Here is a 20,358-nt window from a genome sequence, read left to right on the forward strand (position 1 = left end):
AGTACATGGGAGTACTGCTTCTCAAGTAAATAAATAAAAACAAACACCCCGGGCACGACGGGCATCCCCAGCCTTCCTGTCCTCACCACCACAGCGCCTGTCAGTCTGCTCCAGGTGTGATGCAGGCCAGGCTCCTCACAGCATGGCACCGCATGTACTCACTAAAGACTCCCTGGAACCTGGCAGTGTGACAGCCTCGAGAGGCAGCTGAGCCAGAGCCCAAAGCTAAGGAGAGACCAGAGAGCACCCCCAGCCTCTCTGTGTGGTGTTACCCTGAGTGCCCAGACTGAACCATCGCGGCTGCCCCGGCACAGGAGGCCTCGGCTCCCATCAGGGCCTCCTGGTGACAGACAAGGCAGGAGACCCGGCTCGTCCCACTGCTCACAGCTGAGTGATCCTGGGAAAGCACTTCTTCCCCTGGGCGTCAACGTTGCAGATGTAAAACGGACAGTTGAAGAGAGGCGAGCTATTCAACCAGGCAACCTACAGGATTTCGTTTTATAAAACTTTTGTTTGTTTATTTTCATTTTATTTGAAAGGCAGAGAGATAGAAAGCAAGATCTTCCATCTGCAAGTTCACTCGCTGGCTTTAAAGTTTAAAAAAAATACCCTCACACTAAAATAGTTGTTAGGGTGGAGTTATGAAATATCCTCCCCCTCAATTTTCTCAATTTCTCATAATTCCATTCAATGTTTCTATAAAACATGTTATCAAAACACTACTTGATAAATAGAAAATAAAAACAGCATTATACAACCAAAGGAAATCACCAGCACAACTAAAAATATCGTGTGTGAATTTGGAATTAGCAACCCTCCCCCATTAAGGTTCAAAATCTAACAAAACCACAAAGGAAAAAAAGATGCAGTTTGAGCACAGAGATGAGGCTGCAGCCGCTTCCCAGGGCCACGGGGTGAAGGGAGCAGGCACCGCAGCTCCGCGAGCCAGCACACTGCAATGCAGAAGAATGCTGCCTGGGCTCCGGCGGGCACACCCAGTGACGTCATCCTCACCAACGCAGGCACCCTCCCTGCGGCCTTGGGAAAGCCCCGCCTCTCCTGATGACAATTTGTGCAAGTCATTGATTGCACACTCCCTTTCCGTGCACACAGGCAGAAGGCCGAGGCTGACCTGCTCCCATTTACAGGGACAGAGCCTGGGATGCTGTTCTGGCCCTGAGAGGGACCACAGCTTCCTAACAATAACCTGAAACTCTACTTTGGTAGAAATACTTTAAAAAACGGTTCAGAGGAGAGAGGCACTTAATTGCTAATTCTTAGTATGAGGCTACTAATCCTGCTATTCTTGTATTTAGAAGCTTCACCTTGGCCACTCAAGTAGGTACCGGTTACTATGTAGCCGAATGGCCCTGTGCTGCTGTTACTACAAAGAATCAGAGAACCTGCCCAGAAGTTCCTCGCTGCAGGTCCCTGAGACCCAGCACAATGACTGCTGGACACTTTGGTGATCAACTTCTGAGTGTAATACATGTCTAAGCTTTGAAAATGGCCGTTGGCTAACCAGAGCATCAGTCTACTGCCAGGCTGGTGCAGCGCGCTGCACACCACTGCTGACTGGCATGCTCACACTGAGAACGCGCAGAGCCTGTCTGCTTTAACCAAGTTCAGGATCGAGTTCAGCTACCCTGAGAAACACCCTGCGCTCTCCGAAGTACCCAGGGCACGTTTCCACCACGTCCGGGGAGCGGTGGCCAGAGGTGGGGCGGAGCACTCTGGTGAGGCCTGAGGGTGGCCTGCCCTGCAGCTCTCTCCCAGCCACAGGGTGAGTGCTCCCTTCCCCCGCCTGTGGACGCCACCGTTCATTTCCCTCCACCCACACACTCCCAAATTACCTGTTCTGGGCCCCTGCTTCACCTCTCATCTTCCCCTTCTAAAATCCCAAACACACGTCCCACATTGCTTTCCCCATCGGGATCACACGCGTCCTCCCCGTGTGCTCATGTGGCTGCTTTCGCTTTCCCTCTCCTGTCTCTGGACGCCCACCCTTTCCTTCTGCCGCAACCACTCCTGCTCTAGTGCAAGACTACGAACACGCTGAGTCTACGAACGAACGCACTGAGAGTCTGCGTGCTCGCCTAGGCCCAAGACTCCACTGACACTGCTTTGCATATGAAGGGAGCACAGCACACAGAGAACACTTGTACGCAGAGTAAAACTGGCGCTCATTTTGATATTTCCAGAAAAAGAGGAGAAATAAGGAGTTAAAAAATCCTAGTTAGTGGCCAACGCCGTGGCTTAACAGGCTAATCCTCCACCTTGCAGCACTGGCACACCGGGTTCTAGTCCCGGTTGGGGCGCCGGATTCTATCCCGGTTGCCCCTCTTCCAGGCCAGCTCTCTGCTGTGGCCCGGGAAGGCAGTGGAGGATGGCCCAAGTCCTTGGGCCCTGCACCCGCATGGGAGACCAGGAGAAGCACCTGGCTTCTGACTTTGGATCAGCGAGATGCTCCAGCCGCAGCGGCCATTGGAGGGTGAACCAACGGCAAAAAGGAAGACCTTTCTCTCTGTCTCTCTCTCTCTCTCTCTCACTATCCACTCTGCCTATCCAAAAAAAAAAAAAAAAAAAAAAATCCTAGTTAGTAAGGACCTAGCACTAGCTCACGGGGCGGGTATGTGGTGCGGCAGTTAAACCACTCACTGAGACACCTGCAGCTCAGACTGGAGGCTCTGCTTCCTGCGAACACATCTTGGAAGGTAGCGACGATGGCTCAAGTGACCGGACCCCTGCCACCCTCACGGGAGATCTGGATGGAGTTCTGGGCTCCTGGCTTCAGCCTGCCCAGCCTTGGTGGTTGTAGGCTTTTGTGGAGTGGGGAACAGGGAATGAACCAATAGATGGAAGATCAATCTATGTTTCCATTGCTCTGCCTTTCAAGTATATGAAAAAATAAATAAGCATTAAAAAAAAAATAGCGTTGGGGCCAGCAAGCTCCTGCCTACTCCAAAGGCATCCCATATGGATGCCAGTGTGTCTCACTGCTCCACTTCTGTTCCAGCTCCCTGCTAACAACTTGGAAAAGTAGTGGCAGATGGCTCAAGTACTTAGGCCCCTGCCACATGGAAGACCTGCGTGGAGTTCCTGATTCCTGGCTTCAGCCTGACCCAGCCCAGGCCACTGCAGCCATTTGGAGAGCGAACGAATGAATGGATGATCCCTCCCCCCATAGCTCTGCCTTTCATGTAAATAATTTTTTTAAAAGTTTGCTGTGCCACAACACTGGCCCCAATACTCCCATTATAACTGTTTGCTAGAAAATTGCAGATTCAGAATCTTCCTTAAAACATCCTTTCCCAACTGGGTCTTAAATCCTGGGGTTTTGACTTCCGCATTCACGAAAGCCGGGACTAAATCAGCTGCTCCCAACCTGAACCCCTCTCTGCAGTGCCAGGAGATGGCTCCCATCCCCTTCACGGTTCAGAAAGCAGCGGCTGCCGTTTCCTGTGTGCTGTCCGTGCACTCCTTCACTACGCTACGCTGCACATTCAAGTTCGTGTCCCTGCAGGCTGGTCTGTCCACAGAGGGCGCCAGCGTGGGACTGCGAGAGCCCGCTGCGTGCACTCCTGCCTGCTGCTCTAGGCAGCAAGACGTAGCAGAAAACTCCCCCCGTGGACCCAGAGGCCACTTCATTAACCATCTGGGCGCGGGCAAAGGCCAGAACTGGATCCTATGCATTCAGTCATCAACCTGCTACATTCCTTCACCTTCAGGAAAATCACTTCCTCAGAAAAATTTAAAAACCCCGCAGCACTTGCCAGAGTGCCTACCTCCAGAACGCTGAGTCACAGAAACCTCTGGTGTCCGTCCACATTCCGGTCCCGGCACCCCTGCACTAACCGGGAGGAGGCCGGCCCCCACACTCTCGGGGGGAACTAGAATTCTGAGCTTACACACTCGTCAAAGACAGCCACTATGTTCGCTCCAAGGCCTAACACCCCCCCAGCCCGGCCACCTGACCTCGGCCTGGCTACCACGGAGCCGCAGAGCACAGACAAGGCCCCAGCCGTTGCTACCCCGCCACACCACCCTGCACCAGGGCAAGACGCGACAGAACGGTGCTTCGCCAGCGAGTGCTACCAAATGTCCCGGCAGGGAGTGAGCACGTATGTGGCCACAATTTTAAGGGTGACACTGTGACACCAAATAATGTCCAAGTCAGAACTCCAGGAAGATTTCTCTTTAAAATGAGGAGCTCGCGTTTAATAGCCCCTTCCCTACTGGCTCTCCACTAGCAATGTCAGCTGTGAAACTCACCTCCTTTATTCCAGACTTTGAGAATGCCACACTTGAACAAAAAAGTTTTAGCTGGCTGAGAGTTGCTTAAACAACACATACGTGGGGGCTGGCACTGTGGTGCAGCAGGTAAAGCCGCCACCTGCAATGCCAGCGTCCCTACATGGGTGCCATTTCATGTCCCTGATGCTCAACTTCTGATTCCAGCTCCCTGCTAATGCTCCTGGGAAAGCAGTGGAGGATGGCCCAGGTCCTCGGGCCCCTGCACCCACAAGGGAGACCTGGAAGAAGCTCCTGGCTCCTGGCTTTGGCCTGACCCCAGCACTGGCCGTTGCAGCCATTTGGGGAGTGAACCAGCAGGTGGAAGAACTTTCTGTCTCTCCCTTTCTGTCTTTAACTCTATCTCTCAAATAAAATCTTTAAAAAAAAAATTCATATTCACATTTATGACTTCATAAAAAACAATGCTTCTATATTCAATTACAAGTGTTTGGAAGCTTCTTCACACACACACACACACACACACAGATACGCGCACGCATAACAATAGATAAAAGCAATTTCTCTGTTCATTTAATAAATCATATAACTTCATCGTGTAGTCCAGGTTAAACAATGTAGGTGCTCTCTGCAGTATGTCAACTGTCTCTGTGTAGCCAGGATGCTAGTAAGACCGGCGAGACCACTGACCAAACTGAGGCTGGGGCCGCAGTGCAGCAGGTTAAGCCATTGCTTGCGACACCAGCGTTCCCTGTCAGAGCGCCAGTTCGAGTCCCAGCTGCTCAGTTTCCTGCTGAAGTACCTGGGAAGGAGCGGATGAGGCTCAAGGCCGTGGTCCCTGCCACTCATGTGGGAGACCTGGATGGAGTTCCTTGCTCCTGGCTTCAGCCTGGCCCAGCTCTGGCTGTCTGCTCTCTGGGGAGTGAACCAACGGATGGACGATCTCTATCCCTTTTAGTTGCTCTGCCTTTCAAATAAATAAGTAAGTAGTGGTGGGGCCTGTGCTGTGTTGTCGGCATCCCATATGGGTGCCGGTTCAAGTCCTGGCTGCTCCTCTTCCGATCCAGCTCTCTGCTACGGCCTGAGAGAGCAGTAGAAGATGGCCTAAGTGCTTGGGCCCCTGCACCCACATGGGAGACCCAGAAGAAGCTCCTGGCTCCTGGTTTCAGACTGGCACAGCTCTGGCTATTACAGCCATTTGGGGAGTGAACCAGACCTCTCTCTCTCTCTCTCTCTCTGTAACTCTGCTTTCCAAATAAATAAATAAATCTTATAAGTCTTTTAAAAAAGGGGCCGGTGCTGTAGCACAGTGGGTTAATGCCCTGGCCGGCATCCCATGTGGGCACCAGTTTGAGGCCCAGCTGCTTCACTTCCCATCCAGCTCTCTGCTGTGGCCTGAGAAAGCAGTGGAGGATGGCCCAGGTCCTTGGGCCCCCGCACCTGTGTGGGAGACCTGGAAGAAACTCCTGGCTTCGGATCAGCACAGCTCCGGCCACTGCGGCCATCTGGGGAGTGAACCAGCAGATCGAAGACCTCTCTCTGTCTCTCCCTCTCACTGTCTGTAACTATACCTCTCAAATAAACAAATAGAAAAATCTTTAAAAAAAAAAAAAAAACAAACAAACCTCATTGAATAGTACTTTAAAAAAAAGATGGAAAGGTTTTGAACGCTTTCATCGTATCATGAGTTTGAATAAACAGATATGCTTCTCCTGATTAGACGCACATGCCCCCCCATAAATATGTAAAATGTGTGTCAAAAATCTAAAAATTTAAGTGAAGAAGCACAGACATGCAGCAGGGGCTTGTGTAAGCACAGCGACGCGGTGGGGCTGTGATTTCAGGTCGTCTGATTCCTCAACTTCCAAAAGTGCAAGTCACGATGGGGCGAGCCTGGCTGCCGGGTCCGCACCGCGCTGAGATGCTGCGCCCTGGACATGGACCGCAGGGAGACGCTCCTGCTCCCCGCACTGCAGCCAGGCTTAATTTAGGACGACTGAGAAAAGTGAATTACCGGTCATCGCTCCAGGAGCCACGAACAAAACTGGCCATCCCCGCCCCCAAGAAAGCCCTGTGGCCGCGGCTCAAACGCAGTCACTGACTTCAATACCGAAACCGTGCACCAGGCATCGCCCACAGGCGAAACACTCGAAATGGAACTGAGGTGCTTTTTTACATTTACTGCATTAAAAATGGTCTCAAGAGGCCAAACGCTGACAGTGCGATCTGGGCCAAAGGGCTCCGGACCACCTCGTCCTCTGAGAGCCGACGTTGTCAGCGCCTGGTTCCCGCGCAGGGACACCCGAGCCCCCGGCCCCGCCCCGGCCAGCCCCCGCCAGCCCCGTCCGCAGGGCTCATCTGAGCACGGCGCGTGGGTCTGAGCACGCACGGCCGCGCCAAGGCACAAACCATCGGCCCCGGAACACGTGCGGCAGCCCCCGCCCCGACTGCCCTCGGCCTCCACCTGCGACGCGGGCCCAGCCACGCGTGACACCCCCGGGCGGCCCCCGCCCCGGCCGGAACCGCGAGCTCCCGCGACGCCGACGCAGGCCGCGGCCTCCGCCCGGCCGCTGTCCCCACCCAGCTCGGCCATCTTGAGAGGCCCGGGCAGACAAAGCGGGCCATTGTCTGGGGGGACGCAGGCCGCCCGGCCCGCACCTTTGAGGGTGGAGCGCTCCACCAGCACCGTGTGGACCTGCGGGTCCGACAGGAACTTGCGCATCTGCTCCAGGGCGCTCTTCTCCTCCAGCGCCGCCTCCAGCGCCGCGGGCGCCTCGCCGCCGTCCTCCAGCAGCAGCGGCACCAGCTTGCGCAGGTGCTTCTGCAGCACCGACACGTCGGCCACGTTCTGCACGGCCGACACCTCCAGGCCGGCCGAGCCGTCCTCGCCGCCGCCGCCGCCGGGCTCCGACATGGCGCCGCGCTCGGGGCTGCGGGCAGCGCTGAGAAGGCGGCCGCGCCTCCGCGCGAGACCGGGCGACAGAGACAGAGATGGAGAGAAACGGGCGCCGGAAGCCGGGTCGTCCGCTAGCCGCGGCCGACTGAGGGGAGCTGCGCCGGCTCCGCCCTAAAGGCAGCCGCCGCCCGCCGGCCCCGCCCCGCCCTCCGCCGCAGCCACCGGCGCCCGCTCGCGCCCCTGACGTCACGACGCTGCGCGCGTGGGCGGGGCCTCCGCCGCGGAGCCCGCTGGGACTCGTAGTCCGTAGCCTGGGCGGGGCCCGCATCCCAGCGAGGCGAGCCCTGGGGATGCGGCTGGACTTGGTCACGCGGTCCGTGCGCGGTGATCGGGCACCGCATCCGCCGTGTGCGCCGATGTGGAGCAGCGAGTGACACAGAGCCCTAGAAACCCCCATAAACAGTGACTGGGTGGTGGAAGGGTGCGCAGCACTGTTCCGAGCCCTGAGAGCAGTGTCCAGCCGGGGGCCTCGCTAGGGGCCTTCCCAGCCGAGGACGGCGCCTGTGCACAGGCAGAGGGGCCTGAAGGTGCAGGGCGGGGCAAGGTGGGAGCAGGGGTGGGGACAGCCACGCTGTGACAGGTCCTGGCTCCTTGCGACACAGTCATCCCCCCGCAAGGATGCTGTGAGGGCCGGCGGGGAGACCTACACGGGCGCCTCTTCTCCCCACAGCGCGCTCCTGCGGCAGCCGGAGCTGCCCTTCTGCGGGCCTGTACAAGGCTGACCACCACCACCTCCTCCCGACACCAAGCCCGCAGGAGGGCTAGAACCCAGGCTGCCCAGCCCGGGCGTCTCAGATGGTGGCTTCTTCCAAGTGGCAATAACTGGCCTTTGAAAGTTCACACACATCAACCTTGCTTCTTACATTGGGCAGAGTGGGGGAAGCCAAAGGCTGCTTTTTCTTTTTCTTTCTTTTTTTTTTTTTGTATCAAAGTGCAGCCAGAGAGCTGCGTCCTGATTGGTGCAATGACGATGGTATGATTTCATTCTCCCAAATCATCTTTGGAAACTGTGGAACCCACACTATGCGTATGGCCTGCAGTTACCTGATGCCGGGCCCCAGAGGCTGTTGGAACAGACGCTACTCAGATTCTTCCTTTACGGAAGAGCGGAGCCTCCCACCCGCCATCGCTCTATGCCTGTGTAATGATGGGGGTGGGGGGTGAAGCGAATGTGCTGTGGTCACAGCCGGAACGACTCCCACCCGGGCTCACTTCCCGCTGGGCGCTACGCTGGGCGCCCTCCCCATATACTCCTCAGGGGTAGGAACAGGGGCTTCCAGGGGCAGGTCGGCGGTCTCCGAAGCGGCCATGCACCGCGGACGGCTCCGAGCCTCCAGGGACCCGGTGCAGACACTGTGCCAGCTGCCCCGTGAGTCAGCCCCAGGGGACATCTGCGGCCTGGCGCCGGGCGCGGGGAGGCCGCCCTGTGCACCACCGGCCCCTGGAGGAGCCCGGGCGAGGATTCACGGTGACCCAGCACGCTTGCTCTGGTTTCCTGGAGGTTGGCTGCCACTCGGTGCCTAAGAACGGCCGAGATGACGTGGGTCCGCAGGGCGCTGTGGACCGGGTTGGGGGTGGGGGGTCCCGGGGGTCGGCAGCTTCTTCCTCGGGCCCCATCACAGCCGGGCTGACCCCGTTTTGCCTCCTCGGGGGCGGGGGCAGGGGACCGGAGAGCGCGCCGGCGCGGGGATGGCGTCGCGGCTGCCGCGCACCCGTGTCCTTCGGCAGCGGGCGACCGAGCCCGGCCCCGGCGCTCCCCGGACAGCGCGCGGGCGGCTCCTGCAGACCGGGCCGGCGCCCAGCGCCGCGTCCGCTCCGCTCCGGTCACTCATCCCAGAGGCTCCCGGAGCAGGGCCCCGCCGGGGGCTCCGTCACTGCGGCGGCGGCCGGGAAGCCCGGGGCGCAGGACGCCCGCTGGGAAGTCGGTCCGGCGTCCCGCGCCGTCCCGGCCTCGCGGCCTGGACCCGAAGGCTCGGCGGCGGGGCGGGGAGCGGCGGGGCGGGGAGGCGACGCGGAGCGCGCGCGCATGCGCCCTGGGGCCGTTCCCCGGCCCGTCGGTCCCCGAGGCCCCGGCGGGCTGGCCAAGGTCACCGGTTGCAGACGGGGGCCACGGGCGGCCCCTCACCACCAGCTCGGGCTCCGCCTGGGGCCTCCTCCGACCGCAGCCCGCCCGTGCGAGCCGCCGAGACCGCTGGTGCGGTGGGACCCCTCCCCTCCCGGGACCCCCCAGCTACCCCGCTGTCCCCGGGTGCCGGCCGCCGACGTCCAGCCCGGGCTGACACGGCCCCCGCCGCGCTCCCCGCTTGCTTTGCTTGGCTTTGGAGCGCGTTTCTGTGCGTGACACCGATTTGTTTTTCGTGAGATTGATTTATTGAAAGGCAGAGTGACAGGGATCTTTCATCCGTAGATTCACTCGTCCAATGCCTGCAACACCCGGGGCTGAGCCAGGCGCCAGGGACTCAGGGTCACCCGTGTGGGTGGCAGGGGCTCAAGGGCTTGAACGACCAGGAAGCTGGCGTGGAAGGGGAGTCGCCGGAGCTCGAACCAGGCGCTCCGATGCGGGATGCGGGCATCACTGCTGGCCTCACGCGCCGCACCGCAGCGCCCACCCCACGGCTGCTCATTAACGATCCTTGTCACCGACGGGAGCGCTCCATGGGGGCGGGGACTGTGGAAGAACCGTCCCGGAAGGAGCCAGGGGGCAGAGAACTCTCCGCGTGGGGGACCCCGCACAGGGCGCCCCGCAGCAACCCAGTGACCAAGGCCTGCAAAGCTGGTTTGTGGAGAGCCGCACAGCCTGCTTCCAGCGTTACAGACGCGAGACGGGCACCCTTGCTGTCCCCCGCGCGGGTGCCGCACCGTGTGCTCCCAGGCCCGCGCAGTCGGCCTCCTTCCAGGCCGCAGTGGCGGCCAGGGCGCTTTTCTTTGTCCCCGCCAGGCTCCGCACTGTGGTGCAGCCGCTCGGGGCCGGGAGGTCACTGCAGGCACACGAGGTGGAGACAGCGTCCTTGCAGAGTGGCCGCGCGCGGCGGAGGGACGCGGGGTAGGGACGCCAGCTCCAGAGGCTGCTGTCCTGGGACGCGGGCCCCGGGCTCAGACGCAGACGCGGCGCCGGACAGCGGCGGAGCCAGGGCGCCCGTCCCGCCCCGGGACCGCGGGGGAGCAGCTCTGGGCCCAGCCCCGCACCCTGCGTGAGGAACGCTGCTCGTCCAGGAACTTCGGGATCAGCGGCCAGAGCCCCCGCCCGACCCGGCCTAAAGAGGGCCCTGGCCTGGCGGTTGAGCCGCCAGTCTGGGTGCGTGGGGCGCCTGGGTTCCCCTCCCTGCTGATGCGCACCCTGGGAGGCAGCAGTGCGGTTGGGTCCCTGCCACCACAGGCGAGACCCGGACCGAGTTTATTTTAAAAAATAGTTTATTTGAAAGGCAGAAGCAGTGAGGGAGGGGGGAGAGAATTTTCCATCTGCTGTCTCACTCTCCAAATGGCCGCAAGGGCTGCAGTGGGGCTGGGCTGAAGCCAGGAGCCAGGAGCCTCAGGGGCCCAACTACTCAGACCATCTTCTGCTGCTTTTCGAGGCGCATTAGCAGGGAGCTGGGTCGGAAGTGGCACAGCTGGGACTCAAACCAGTGCCCATACGGGACGCTGGTGCTGCAGGCGGCGGCTTTACCCGCTGTGCCACAGTGCCAGCTCCCCATGTGAGTTTCCAGCACCAGCCACTGTAGGCATTTGGGGGAGCAGTCGGGATGGCAGCTGTCTCTCCTCCTCAGGTAAGAACTTAGGGGGACAGCAGCCTCTGGCAGATCGTTGTGTGTGCCCCTGCTACAGGCTGCCCTGCTGCAGGCATCGAGTGATCCTTCCCCACACAGCGATGGACGCACAAAACCAGCAGCTTCTGGGTGCCCGCGCAGCGGCAGCACAGCGTGAGATCTCGTGCCTCTCAGAGCACGTGCTTGGGGCTGCCTCGCTCCCTGTCCGCCTGCCGACAGAGCCAGGTCTCTGCCCCGGCCTCTGCCCCATCTCTGTCCCAGCAAGGAAACTTCTGCGTGGTGCAGGCTTCACTTGTGATCTTTGCCAGAGCCCAGCACAGGGAACACCCACCCAGGACAGCACAGGGAACACCCTCCACCCACCCAGGACAGCACAGGGAACACCCTCCCACCCACCCACCCAGGACAGCAGGGACCGTGAGGTCCCCCATGTCCACCAGGAGGGCCATGTTGTACTCAGACCCCAGCCTGCAACCACGAGGGCTCATTCCTGCTGCATCTCCACCGAGGGTCGTCTGAAGCTTTGTTCTGGGACAGCTCATTCAGGGGCCTGGACTGGTGGGGCAGCTGTGGTCAGAGAGGATGCCCAGTGTATGGCAGAAGGAAGTGGCCTACGCGGAGAATGCTTGCTGGCCCTTCCGTGTCTGCTTGGCAGTGACCGTGCCACCTGTGCTCGGATGTCCCTGCTCGAACCAGCTCATGCAGCCAAGGATGACGTCAAGTGGGTCAAGGAGAAATGCAAACCCTGCAGTTACACTACTGTCTGGGCCACACACAGAATCTGTGGGGTACGAGTGCAGAGTTAGAGAGGACTTCCACCTGCTGGCTCACTCCCCAGATGCAGCCAGGGCTGGGCCAGGCAGGAGCCAGGAGCTTCTTCTGGGTCTCCCACCTGGGTGCAGGGGCGCAAGCACTTGAGCCATCTTTGGCTGCTCTCCCAGGCATATTAGCAGGGAGCTGGGTTGGAAGTGGAGCAGCTGGGACTTGAACCTGTACCCATATGGGATGCCGGTTCTGCAGGCTGTGGCTTTAACTTCACTGTGCCACAGCGCCAGCCCCCGACGGTCTGTCTGCAAGCGCTCCCTGCCTGATCACCCTATGGTGTGCTCATCAAGTCACCGTGCCAATTTCCAGCTTATGCTAGTCGTGCTTATCATGTAATTCAATTTCCCGTAAGTCAACAGAATATGGATGCAAAAAGAGCCGCTTCTATGAAACGGAGTGGAATTCTTTGGGGGGACCGGAGAGGGAAGTCATCACAGAGCGCTGCTGGGTTGCTGGGGATTCAGACCCCCAGAGGGACGCTCCCCCAGTGTCCTTCAGTCCTCGCTCCTCTTCTGGGAGTGCCAAAGGGGTGCGCCGGGAAATACTGACTTATTTATCAGAAAGGCAGAGCAGGGAGAGAGAATCTTCCATTTCCTGGTTCACTCCCCAAATGGCTGCAATGGCTGGAGCTGGGCCAATTTGAAGCCAGGAGCTTCTTCCAGGTCTCCCAAGCACTTGGGCCATCCTCCACTGCACTCCCGGGCCACAGCAGAGAGCTGGACTGGAAGAGAAGCAGTCGGGACTCGAACCAGCGCCCACATGGGATGCTGATGCTGCAGGCCAGGGCTTTAACCCCCTGCGCCACAGCGCTGGCCCCTGGGTTGTATTTCAAAGATGGTTGTTGGGTCATTTGTATTCAGGGACCCAACAAAGCACTCTTGGTATTTCAAGTAGAAAGGGATTTTTTTTTTTTTTTTTTGACAGGCAGAGTGGACAGTGATAGAGAGAGAGACAGAGAGAAAGGTCTTCCTTTGCCGTTGGTTCACCCTCCAATGGCTGCCGCAGTTGGCACGCTGCGGCCAGCGCACCGCGCTGATCTGATGGCAGGAGCCAGGTACTAATCCTGGTCTCCCATGGGGTGCAGGGCCCAAGCACTTGGGCCATCCTCCACTGCACTCCCTGGCCACAGCAGAGAGCTGGCCTGGAAGAGGGGCAACCGGGACAGAATCCGGTGCCTCGACTGGGACTAGAACCTGGTGTGCCGGCGCCGCAAGGCGGAGGATTAGCCTAGTGAGCTGCGGCGCCAGCTGAGAAAGGGATTTAATATAGGGAATTAGGTGCTTACAAGACTTCGGGAAGGATCAGCAGGGCAACACAAGGCGCTTCAAGGCCCCACCCCCACCGCTGTCATGGAGGTCAGAGTACTGCTCCTGTCCAGTCACTCACACCACGAAACAGGTGACCAAGCCTGAGGACGTGGGTCCAGGCTCTGCCAGTGCCCATCTGTCCAGCAGATCTCTGGAAAGATTACCTCCCAAAGCTGGCTGTGCCTATAATTGGCAAAACCTAATTTCCTAAAGATTTTTATTTGAAAGGCTGAGAGAGAGAGAGAGAGAGAGAGAGAGAGAGAGAGAGAGAGAGAGAGAGAAAGAAACTTCCATTAAAAACAGCAGCAACAGGCAGGGCTGGGCGAGGCCACGCCGGGAGCCTGGAAGTCCGTCGTGCGTCTCCCACATGGGTAGCAGGGCTCAGGCACTGAGGCCATCTCCCACTATCTTCCCAGGCTGTATTAGCAGTGCAGCAGCTGGGACTTCGGCACGTGCTCGGATGGGATGCTGGCATCACAGGCTGTGCCACAACACCGGCTCCAGCAAACCTGATTTTTAACAGGGCCACAGTGATAAGAGCCTGGGAAATGTGGTATTTTGAATAGAATGTGGGTGAAGGGAGGGCTGGAAGAAGCTGTGCACTAAGTACAACCGGCAAATGCGTGAGCGTCCTTTTACACACGTTTTAATTAAGACAGCAGGCTCTCCAATAATAATGACTCCCAGCTTCAAGTAATTTTTTTCTTTAAGGCAGAATTACTAAGAGCAAGAGGGAGAGAGAGAGAGAATCTTCCATCCCAAGTGGTGCTGGTTTGGGTCCTGGCTGCTCCACTTCTGGTCCGACTTCCTTCCGATGGCCTGGGAAGGCAGTGGAGGTGACCCAAGTCCTTGGGCCCCTGCGCCCCGTGGGAGACCCGGAGGAAGCTCCTGGCTCCTGGCTCCGGATCGGCGCAGCTGCAGCCCTTGCAGCCATCTGCGGAGTGAACCAGCAGGTGGAAGACCTCCCTCTGCTTCTCTGTAACTCTGCCTTAAAAACATACGTATGTTATATAAAGTTTCTATTTATATACATTACATATATAAAGTAGGAGCAGCTGCGACTTGAACCTGCATCCGCGAGAGCCCGGCGTCACAGGTGGCCACTTGAGCCCGTGCCAACGCCGGCCGCCGGTGCCTGTGAGAAGTGCTGACCTGTGTGCTCTGCCTCTCCTGCATGTCTCGTCCTCATTTCCTCATTCATTTCTCTCTCTTCTCCTTCTTCACTTTCCTTTCTTGCTCGTTTGTTTCCCGCTTCTTTCTCCCTCTTGCTTTCCTTCTAGTTTTTTACAATTTCGTTCCTCACTCCACCCTTAGTATTCTTCCTATTTTTTCTTCCCTTTGCTTTTTTCCTGCTTGTTTCTCTTCATGTTTCTCCTCTCCCTCATTTTGGTTTCATTGTCTCCTACCTTAAAAAAAAATGTTGACCGCATCTTCATACAACCTCCCAGAAAACTTCTAAAGTGTAGCTAGTTGGTAATTTCTTCGTGGAAATTGTATCCAGGGAGCCATTGCGGGGGTGTAGCAGGCTAAGCTTCCACCTGCAGGGCTGGCATGTGGGCATCCTCCACTTCTGATCCAGCTCCCCGCTAATGGCCTGGGTAGCAGTGGAAGATGGCTCAAGTGCTTGGGTCCCTGCACCCACACCCATGTGGGAGACCCCAAAGAAGTTCCTAGCTTCTGGCTTTGGATGGGCTCAGCTCTGGCTGTTGCAGCCATTTTGGGGGGTGAATCAGTGGATGCACAACCTCTCCCTCTCTCTGTAACTCTCTCAAATAAACAAATAAATAGTAAAAAATTTTATCAATTAAATTAACAAGTATGGTAAAATTTTTAATTATTTAAAAACAATATTACACACACTCTCTCTATATATATATATGTATACACACACACACACACTACATTTTACTTTTTTAAAATTTATTTGAAAGGCAGAGTTCACGCCCCACCTGACCATGATGGCTGGAGCTGGGGGGATCTGAAGCCAGGAGCCTCTGAGCCTCTTTTGGGTCTCCACATGGGTGCAGGGGCCCAAGAACTTGGCTATCTTGTGCTGTTCTCCCGAGTGCACCAGCAGGGAGTCAGACTGGAAGTGGAGCAGCTGGCACCCGCTGGCACCCAGATGGGATGCTGGCACCACAGGCCGCTGTGCTACAGTGTTGATCCTCAAGCAATTTTTTTAAATAAAATATTTTATTTATGGGCCAACACTGTGGTGTAGCAGGTAAAGCTGCTGCCTGCAGTGCTGGCATCCCATATGGGCGCTGGTTCAAGTTCCGGCTGTTCCACTTCTAATTCAGCTCTCTGCTATGGCTTGGGAAAGCAGTAGAAGATGGCTCAAGTCCTTGGGCTCCTACACCCGTGTGGGAGACTCAGAACAAGCTCCAGGCTCCTGGCTTCCGATCAGCACAGCTCTGCTGTTGCAGCCAATTAGGGAGTGAACCAGCAAGTAGAAGGCCTCTCTCTCTCTCTGCCTTTTTTTTTTTTAATATTTATTTATTTATTTGAAAGTCAGAGTTACACAGAGAGGGAGAGGCAGAGAGTGAGAGAGGTCTTCCATCCACTGATCCACTGATCCACTCCCCAGATGGCCACAACGGCCGGAGCTGCACTGATCCAAAGCCAGGAGCCAGGAGCTTCCTCCGGGTCTCCCACACAGGTACAGGGGCCCAAGGACTTGGCCATCTTCTACTGCTTTCCCAGGCCATAGCAGAGAGCTAGATTGGAAGTGGAGCAGCCAGGACTTGAACCGGCTCCCATATGGGATGCTGGCACTGCGGCAGCTTTACCCGCTATGCCACAGTGCCGGCCCCTCTCTCTGCCTCTCAAATGAATAAATAAATCTCTTTAAAAATATTTTATTTATTCATTTGAGTGGCAGAGTTACAGAGAGAGGGAAAGACAGAGTGAAAGTTTTTCCATCCACTGGCTCACTCCCCAGATGACTGCAATGGCCAGAGCGGGGCTGATCTGAAGCCAGGAGCTGGGAGCTTCTTCTGGATCTCCCACAGGGATGCAAGGGGCCCCAGGACTTGAGCCATCTTCCACTGCTCTCCCAGGCCATAGCAGAGAGCTGGATGGGAAGTGGAGCAGCTGGGATTGGAACCAGAGTCCATATGGGATGCTGGTGCCACAGGCGAAGGCTTAGCCCACTACACCACAGCACCATGCACCCTCAAGCAATTTTTAAAAGAGATTTCTTTATTTCAAAGGCAGAGTAACAGAGAGAAAGGGGAACAAAGAAACAGATCTTCCATCTGCCGGTTCACTCCCCACATGTCTACAACAGCCAAGGCCCCATGGGCCAAGTGGAAGCCAGAAGCCAGGAGGCAGGAACTCCATCCAGGTGTCCTGGGAGGGTGGCAGGGACCCGAGCACTGGGGCCATCACCTCTGTCTCCCCTGGTGCATCAGCAGGAGCTGGAGTGGAGCCGGCACTCCAGTACAGTCGCTGGTGTCACAGGTAGTGGCTTTTCCCGTTGTGCCGCAACACTGGTCCCTAAGAGTCCCCGGTGCCCAGGGATTGAGGCACTGGCAGCACTCAAAATGTATAGCAGCATGTCTGAGAGCTGGGCCCATCACCTGAGAGGTACAAGCGCTGTGAGAGGAGACAGGGCAGGAGGAGGAGCGGGCGGGGGAGAGCAGGACCCGGTGAACTGCTACCCACAGCAGACGGCGCAGGCCGGCTTTCCTCGGAGGTCCCTCTTGATCAAGGGCTTCTCTGCAGGTGGTGCCCGGGACACTGTTCTTTCAGGGTGTCCTACACGTGGCGCCTTTTTTGTTTTAGATATATATTTTATTTGAAAGGCAGAGTTACAGAGAGAGGGAGAGAGAGGTATCTTTCATCCAGTGATTTACTCCCCCAGTGGCTGCCAACAGCGAGGGCTGGGGCAGGCCAAAACCAGGAGCCTGGAACTCCATCTGGGTCTCCCACGTGGGTGCAGGGGCCCAAGAACTTGAGCATCTTTCTCTGCTTTCTCAGGTGCATTAGCAGGGAGCTGGATCCGAAGTGGAGCAGCTGGGACTCGAACCAGCTCCCATTTGGGATGCCAGCACCGCAGGCTTTGGATTAACCCACTATGGTCCATCAGCCCCAGCTGGCTCCTCGTCTTGCTGAGATGCACACTGTTAGCCCAAGGTCAGGTGACCTCAGCACAGATCCAGGGCTCCGTGAGTATGTGACGAGCGCATAAATGGGTGATTAGCATCGACTTAAAGGACAGAAAATCAGTCTGAGGGTTCACACCCAGCTCGAAGTGACACAGCTGGGCTGTGGAGCAGCTGAGACTCCCCCTGGTTGAAGCCCACACAGGCAGTTCTTGCTCTGCCTGGCAAGGCAGGTCTGTCAAAGCGGTCATGGCAAGCTGCAGCCATGCAGAGCGACCCCAGCTCTGGGTGGCCGTGGGGGGCCAGCACGGTGCAGACACTAACACATACTAAGCACGTTCAAGTGGCTCAAGTGGTGGATTTTATGCAAGGAGAATTTTGTCTGAATAAAACATTTTTGGCCGGCGCCGTGGCTCAACAGGCTAATCCTCCGCCTTGCGGCACCGGCACACCGGGTTCTAGTCCCGGTTGGGGCACCGGTCCTGTCCCGGTTGCCCCTCTTCCAGGCCAGCTCTCTGCTGTGGCTAGGGAGTGCAGTGGAGGATGGCCCAAGTCCTTGGGTCCTGCACCCGCATGGGAGACCAGGAGAAGCACCTGGCTCCTGCCATCGGAACAGCGCGGTGCGCCGGCCGCAGCGCGCTACCACGGCGGCCATTGGAGGGTGAACCAACGGCAAAAGGAAGACCTTTCTCTCTGTCTCTCTCTCTCACTGTCCACTCTACCTGTCAAAAAAAAAAAAAAAACCACATTTTTTAGAAAATGGACATGCCGGGGCCAGTACCGTACAGCAGGTTAAAACTCCCCGCCCCAGTGCCAGCATCCCATACAGGTGCTGGTTGGAGTCCTGGCTGCTCCACTTCTGATTCAGCTCCTTGCTAATGTGCCTGGGAAAACAGCAGGGGATGGCCCAATTTGTTGGGCCCCTGCACCCCGTGGGAGACTTGGAAGAAGCTCCTGACTTCCGATCAGCTCAGCTCTGGCTGTTGTGGCCATTTGGGACGGAAGACCTCTCTCTCTGTCTCTACTTCTCTCTGTAACTTTGTCTTTCAAATAAATAAATAAAATATCTTAAAAAACAAAAACAAAAACAAAAAAACTGGGGGCCGGCGCCATGGCTCATTGGGTTAATCCTCCGCCTGTATTGCCGGCATCCCATATGGGCGCCGGGTTCTAGTCCTGGTTGCTCCTCTTCCAGTCCAGCTCTCTGCTGTGGCGCGGGAAGGCAGTGGAGGATGGCCCAAGTGCTTGGGCCCTGCACCCCATGGGAGACCAGGAGGAAGCACCCGGCTCCTGGCTTCAGATCGGTGCAGCACACTGGCTGTGGCAGCCATTTGGGGGGTGAACCAGCGGAAGGAAGACCTTTCTCTCTGTCTCTCTCTGTCTAACTCTGCCTGTCAAATGAAAAATAAAAAATAAAAGGACACGTGAAGATGAAAAAGCAATCCCGGGGAACATTACGTTGGTTCTATGACCTTCAAAACATGAGCAGCTTGGGGCGTGTGCTTGGCCTAGTGGTGCAGACGCTGGTTAGGTCTGCCACGGCCCACAACCCGGTACCTGGGTTTGATCCTGGCTCCTGGCTCTTCAGCGGTGCCGACTCTGGGGAGCAGTGAAGATGGCTCAAGTCCTTGGGTTCCTGCCACCTACATCTGAGGCCTGGATTGGGTTCTGGGCTCCTGGCTTTGCCCACTCCTCACCTCAGGGAATGGACCAGCAGAGGGGCACTCTCAACCTCTCTCTCCAATAAATAAAGCTTAGGAGATAAAGAAAACATTATTGACTATAGAGAAATAAAACATAGTAAAGTATTTCGTACACTCCACCTTAAATCATTAGAAGCCAAATTGCTTTGTTTCTTTGTACAGAACTTACGACGCATGTGGTGCAGTGGGTAAAGCCGCTGCCTGTGATGCCGGCATCCCCTATGGGCGGCAGTTCAGATCCTGGCTGTTCCACTTCCAAGCCAGCTCTGTACCAGACCTCCTGGGAAAGCAGCAGAGGATGGCCCAAGTGCTTCGGCCCCTTCCACCTCTATGGGAGACCTGGATGGAGTTGTGCCGTTTGGGGAATGAACCAACAGTTGGAAGATTTCTCTCTGTAACTTTCAGGTAAGTGAATAAATCTTTAAAGATTTATTTTTTTATTTGAAAGACAGAATTAGAGAGGGACAGATAGACAGTTAGGCCGTCCATCTTTTGGTTCAGCCCCCAGATAGCCACAATGGCCAGTGCTGGGCCAGGCCAATGCCAGAAGCCTCTCAGGAGCTCCCATGTGGGTAGCAGGGGCCCAAACACTTGGGCCACCTTCTGCTGCTTTTCCCAAACTATTCACAGGAAGCTGGATCAGAAGTGGAACATCCAGTACACGGACAGATGCCATATAGGATGCACACGCCACAGTGCTGGCCCCCAGGAAACAATCTTTTTTTTTTTTTTTTTTTTTTTTGACAGGCAGAGTGGACAGTGAGAGAGAGAGACAGAGAGAAAGGTCTCCCTTTTGCCGTTGGTTCACCCTCCAATGGCCACCGCAGCTGGTGCACCGCACTGATCCAAAGCCAGGAGCCAGGTGCTTCTCCTGGTCTCCCATGCGGGTGCAGGGCCCAAGCACTTGGGCCATCCTCCACTGCTCTCCCAGGCCACAGCAGAGAGCTGGCCTGGAAGAGGGGCAACAGGGACAGAATCCGGCGCCCTGACCGGGACTAGAACCCAGTGTGCCGGTGCCACAAGGCGGAGGATTAGCCTATTGAGCCACGGTGCTGGCCAAGTAAATAAATCTTAAAAAAACTTATGAGGCATGTTCATCTGGCCACACATTTACTAAAGTTGGAGCCATAGACAAAATTAATTAGTCCTCTAAGCAAACCTAATACACGAATTCATGAAGCTTCCCATATTTTTATTCACTTGAAATTTAATTAGAGGGGGCCGGCACTGTGTCACAGTAGGTTAATCTTCCACCTGCAGAGCCAGTATCCCACATGGGCGCTGGTTCTAGTTCCAGCTGCTCCAAGCAGTACATGGCCCAAGCACCTGGGCCCCTGCACCCGCGTGGGAAACCCGGAAGAAGCTCCTGGCTTCTGGCTTCAGATTGACGCAGTTCCGGCCGTAGCAGCCATCTGGGGAGTGACCCAGCGGATGGAAGACCTTTCT

General features: G+C 56.9%; 1 protein-coding gene across 2 annotated transcripts in view; it reads right to left on the bottom strand.

Moving 5' to 3' along the window:
• Positions 1–7,180, bottom strand: part of DYNC1H1 (dynein cytoplasmic 1 heavy chain 1) — a 66,056-nt gene extending 58,876 nt beyond the window's left edge. For both annotated transcript variants that reach the window (XM_062181061.1, XM_062181060.1), the window contains exon 1: positions 6,910–7,180. In XM_062181061.1, the coding sequence (XP_062037045.1) occupies positions 6,910–7,165 (256 nt within the window). In that variant the 5' untranslated portion in view covers positions 7,166–7,180. The remainder of the gene's footprint in view (positions 1–6,909) is intronic.
• Between the last annotated feature and the right edge of the window lie 13,178 nt (positions 7,181–20,358).

The sequence above is a fragment of the Lepus europaeus genome, chromosome 22, assembly GCF_033115175.1.
Source record: "Lepus europaeus isolate LE1 chromosome 22, mLepTim1.pri, whole genome shotgun sequence".
Lineage (NCBI taxonomy): Eukaryota > Metazoa > Chordata > Mammalia > Lagomorpha > Leporidae > Lepus > Lepus europaeus.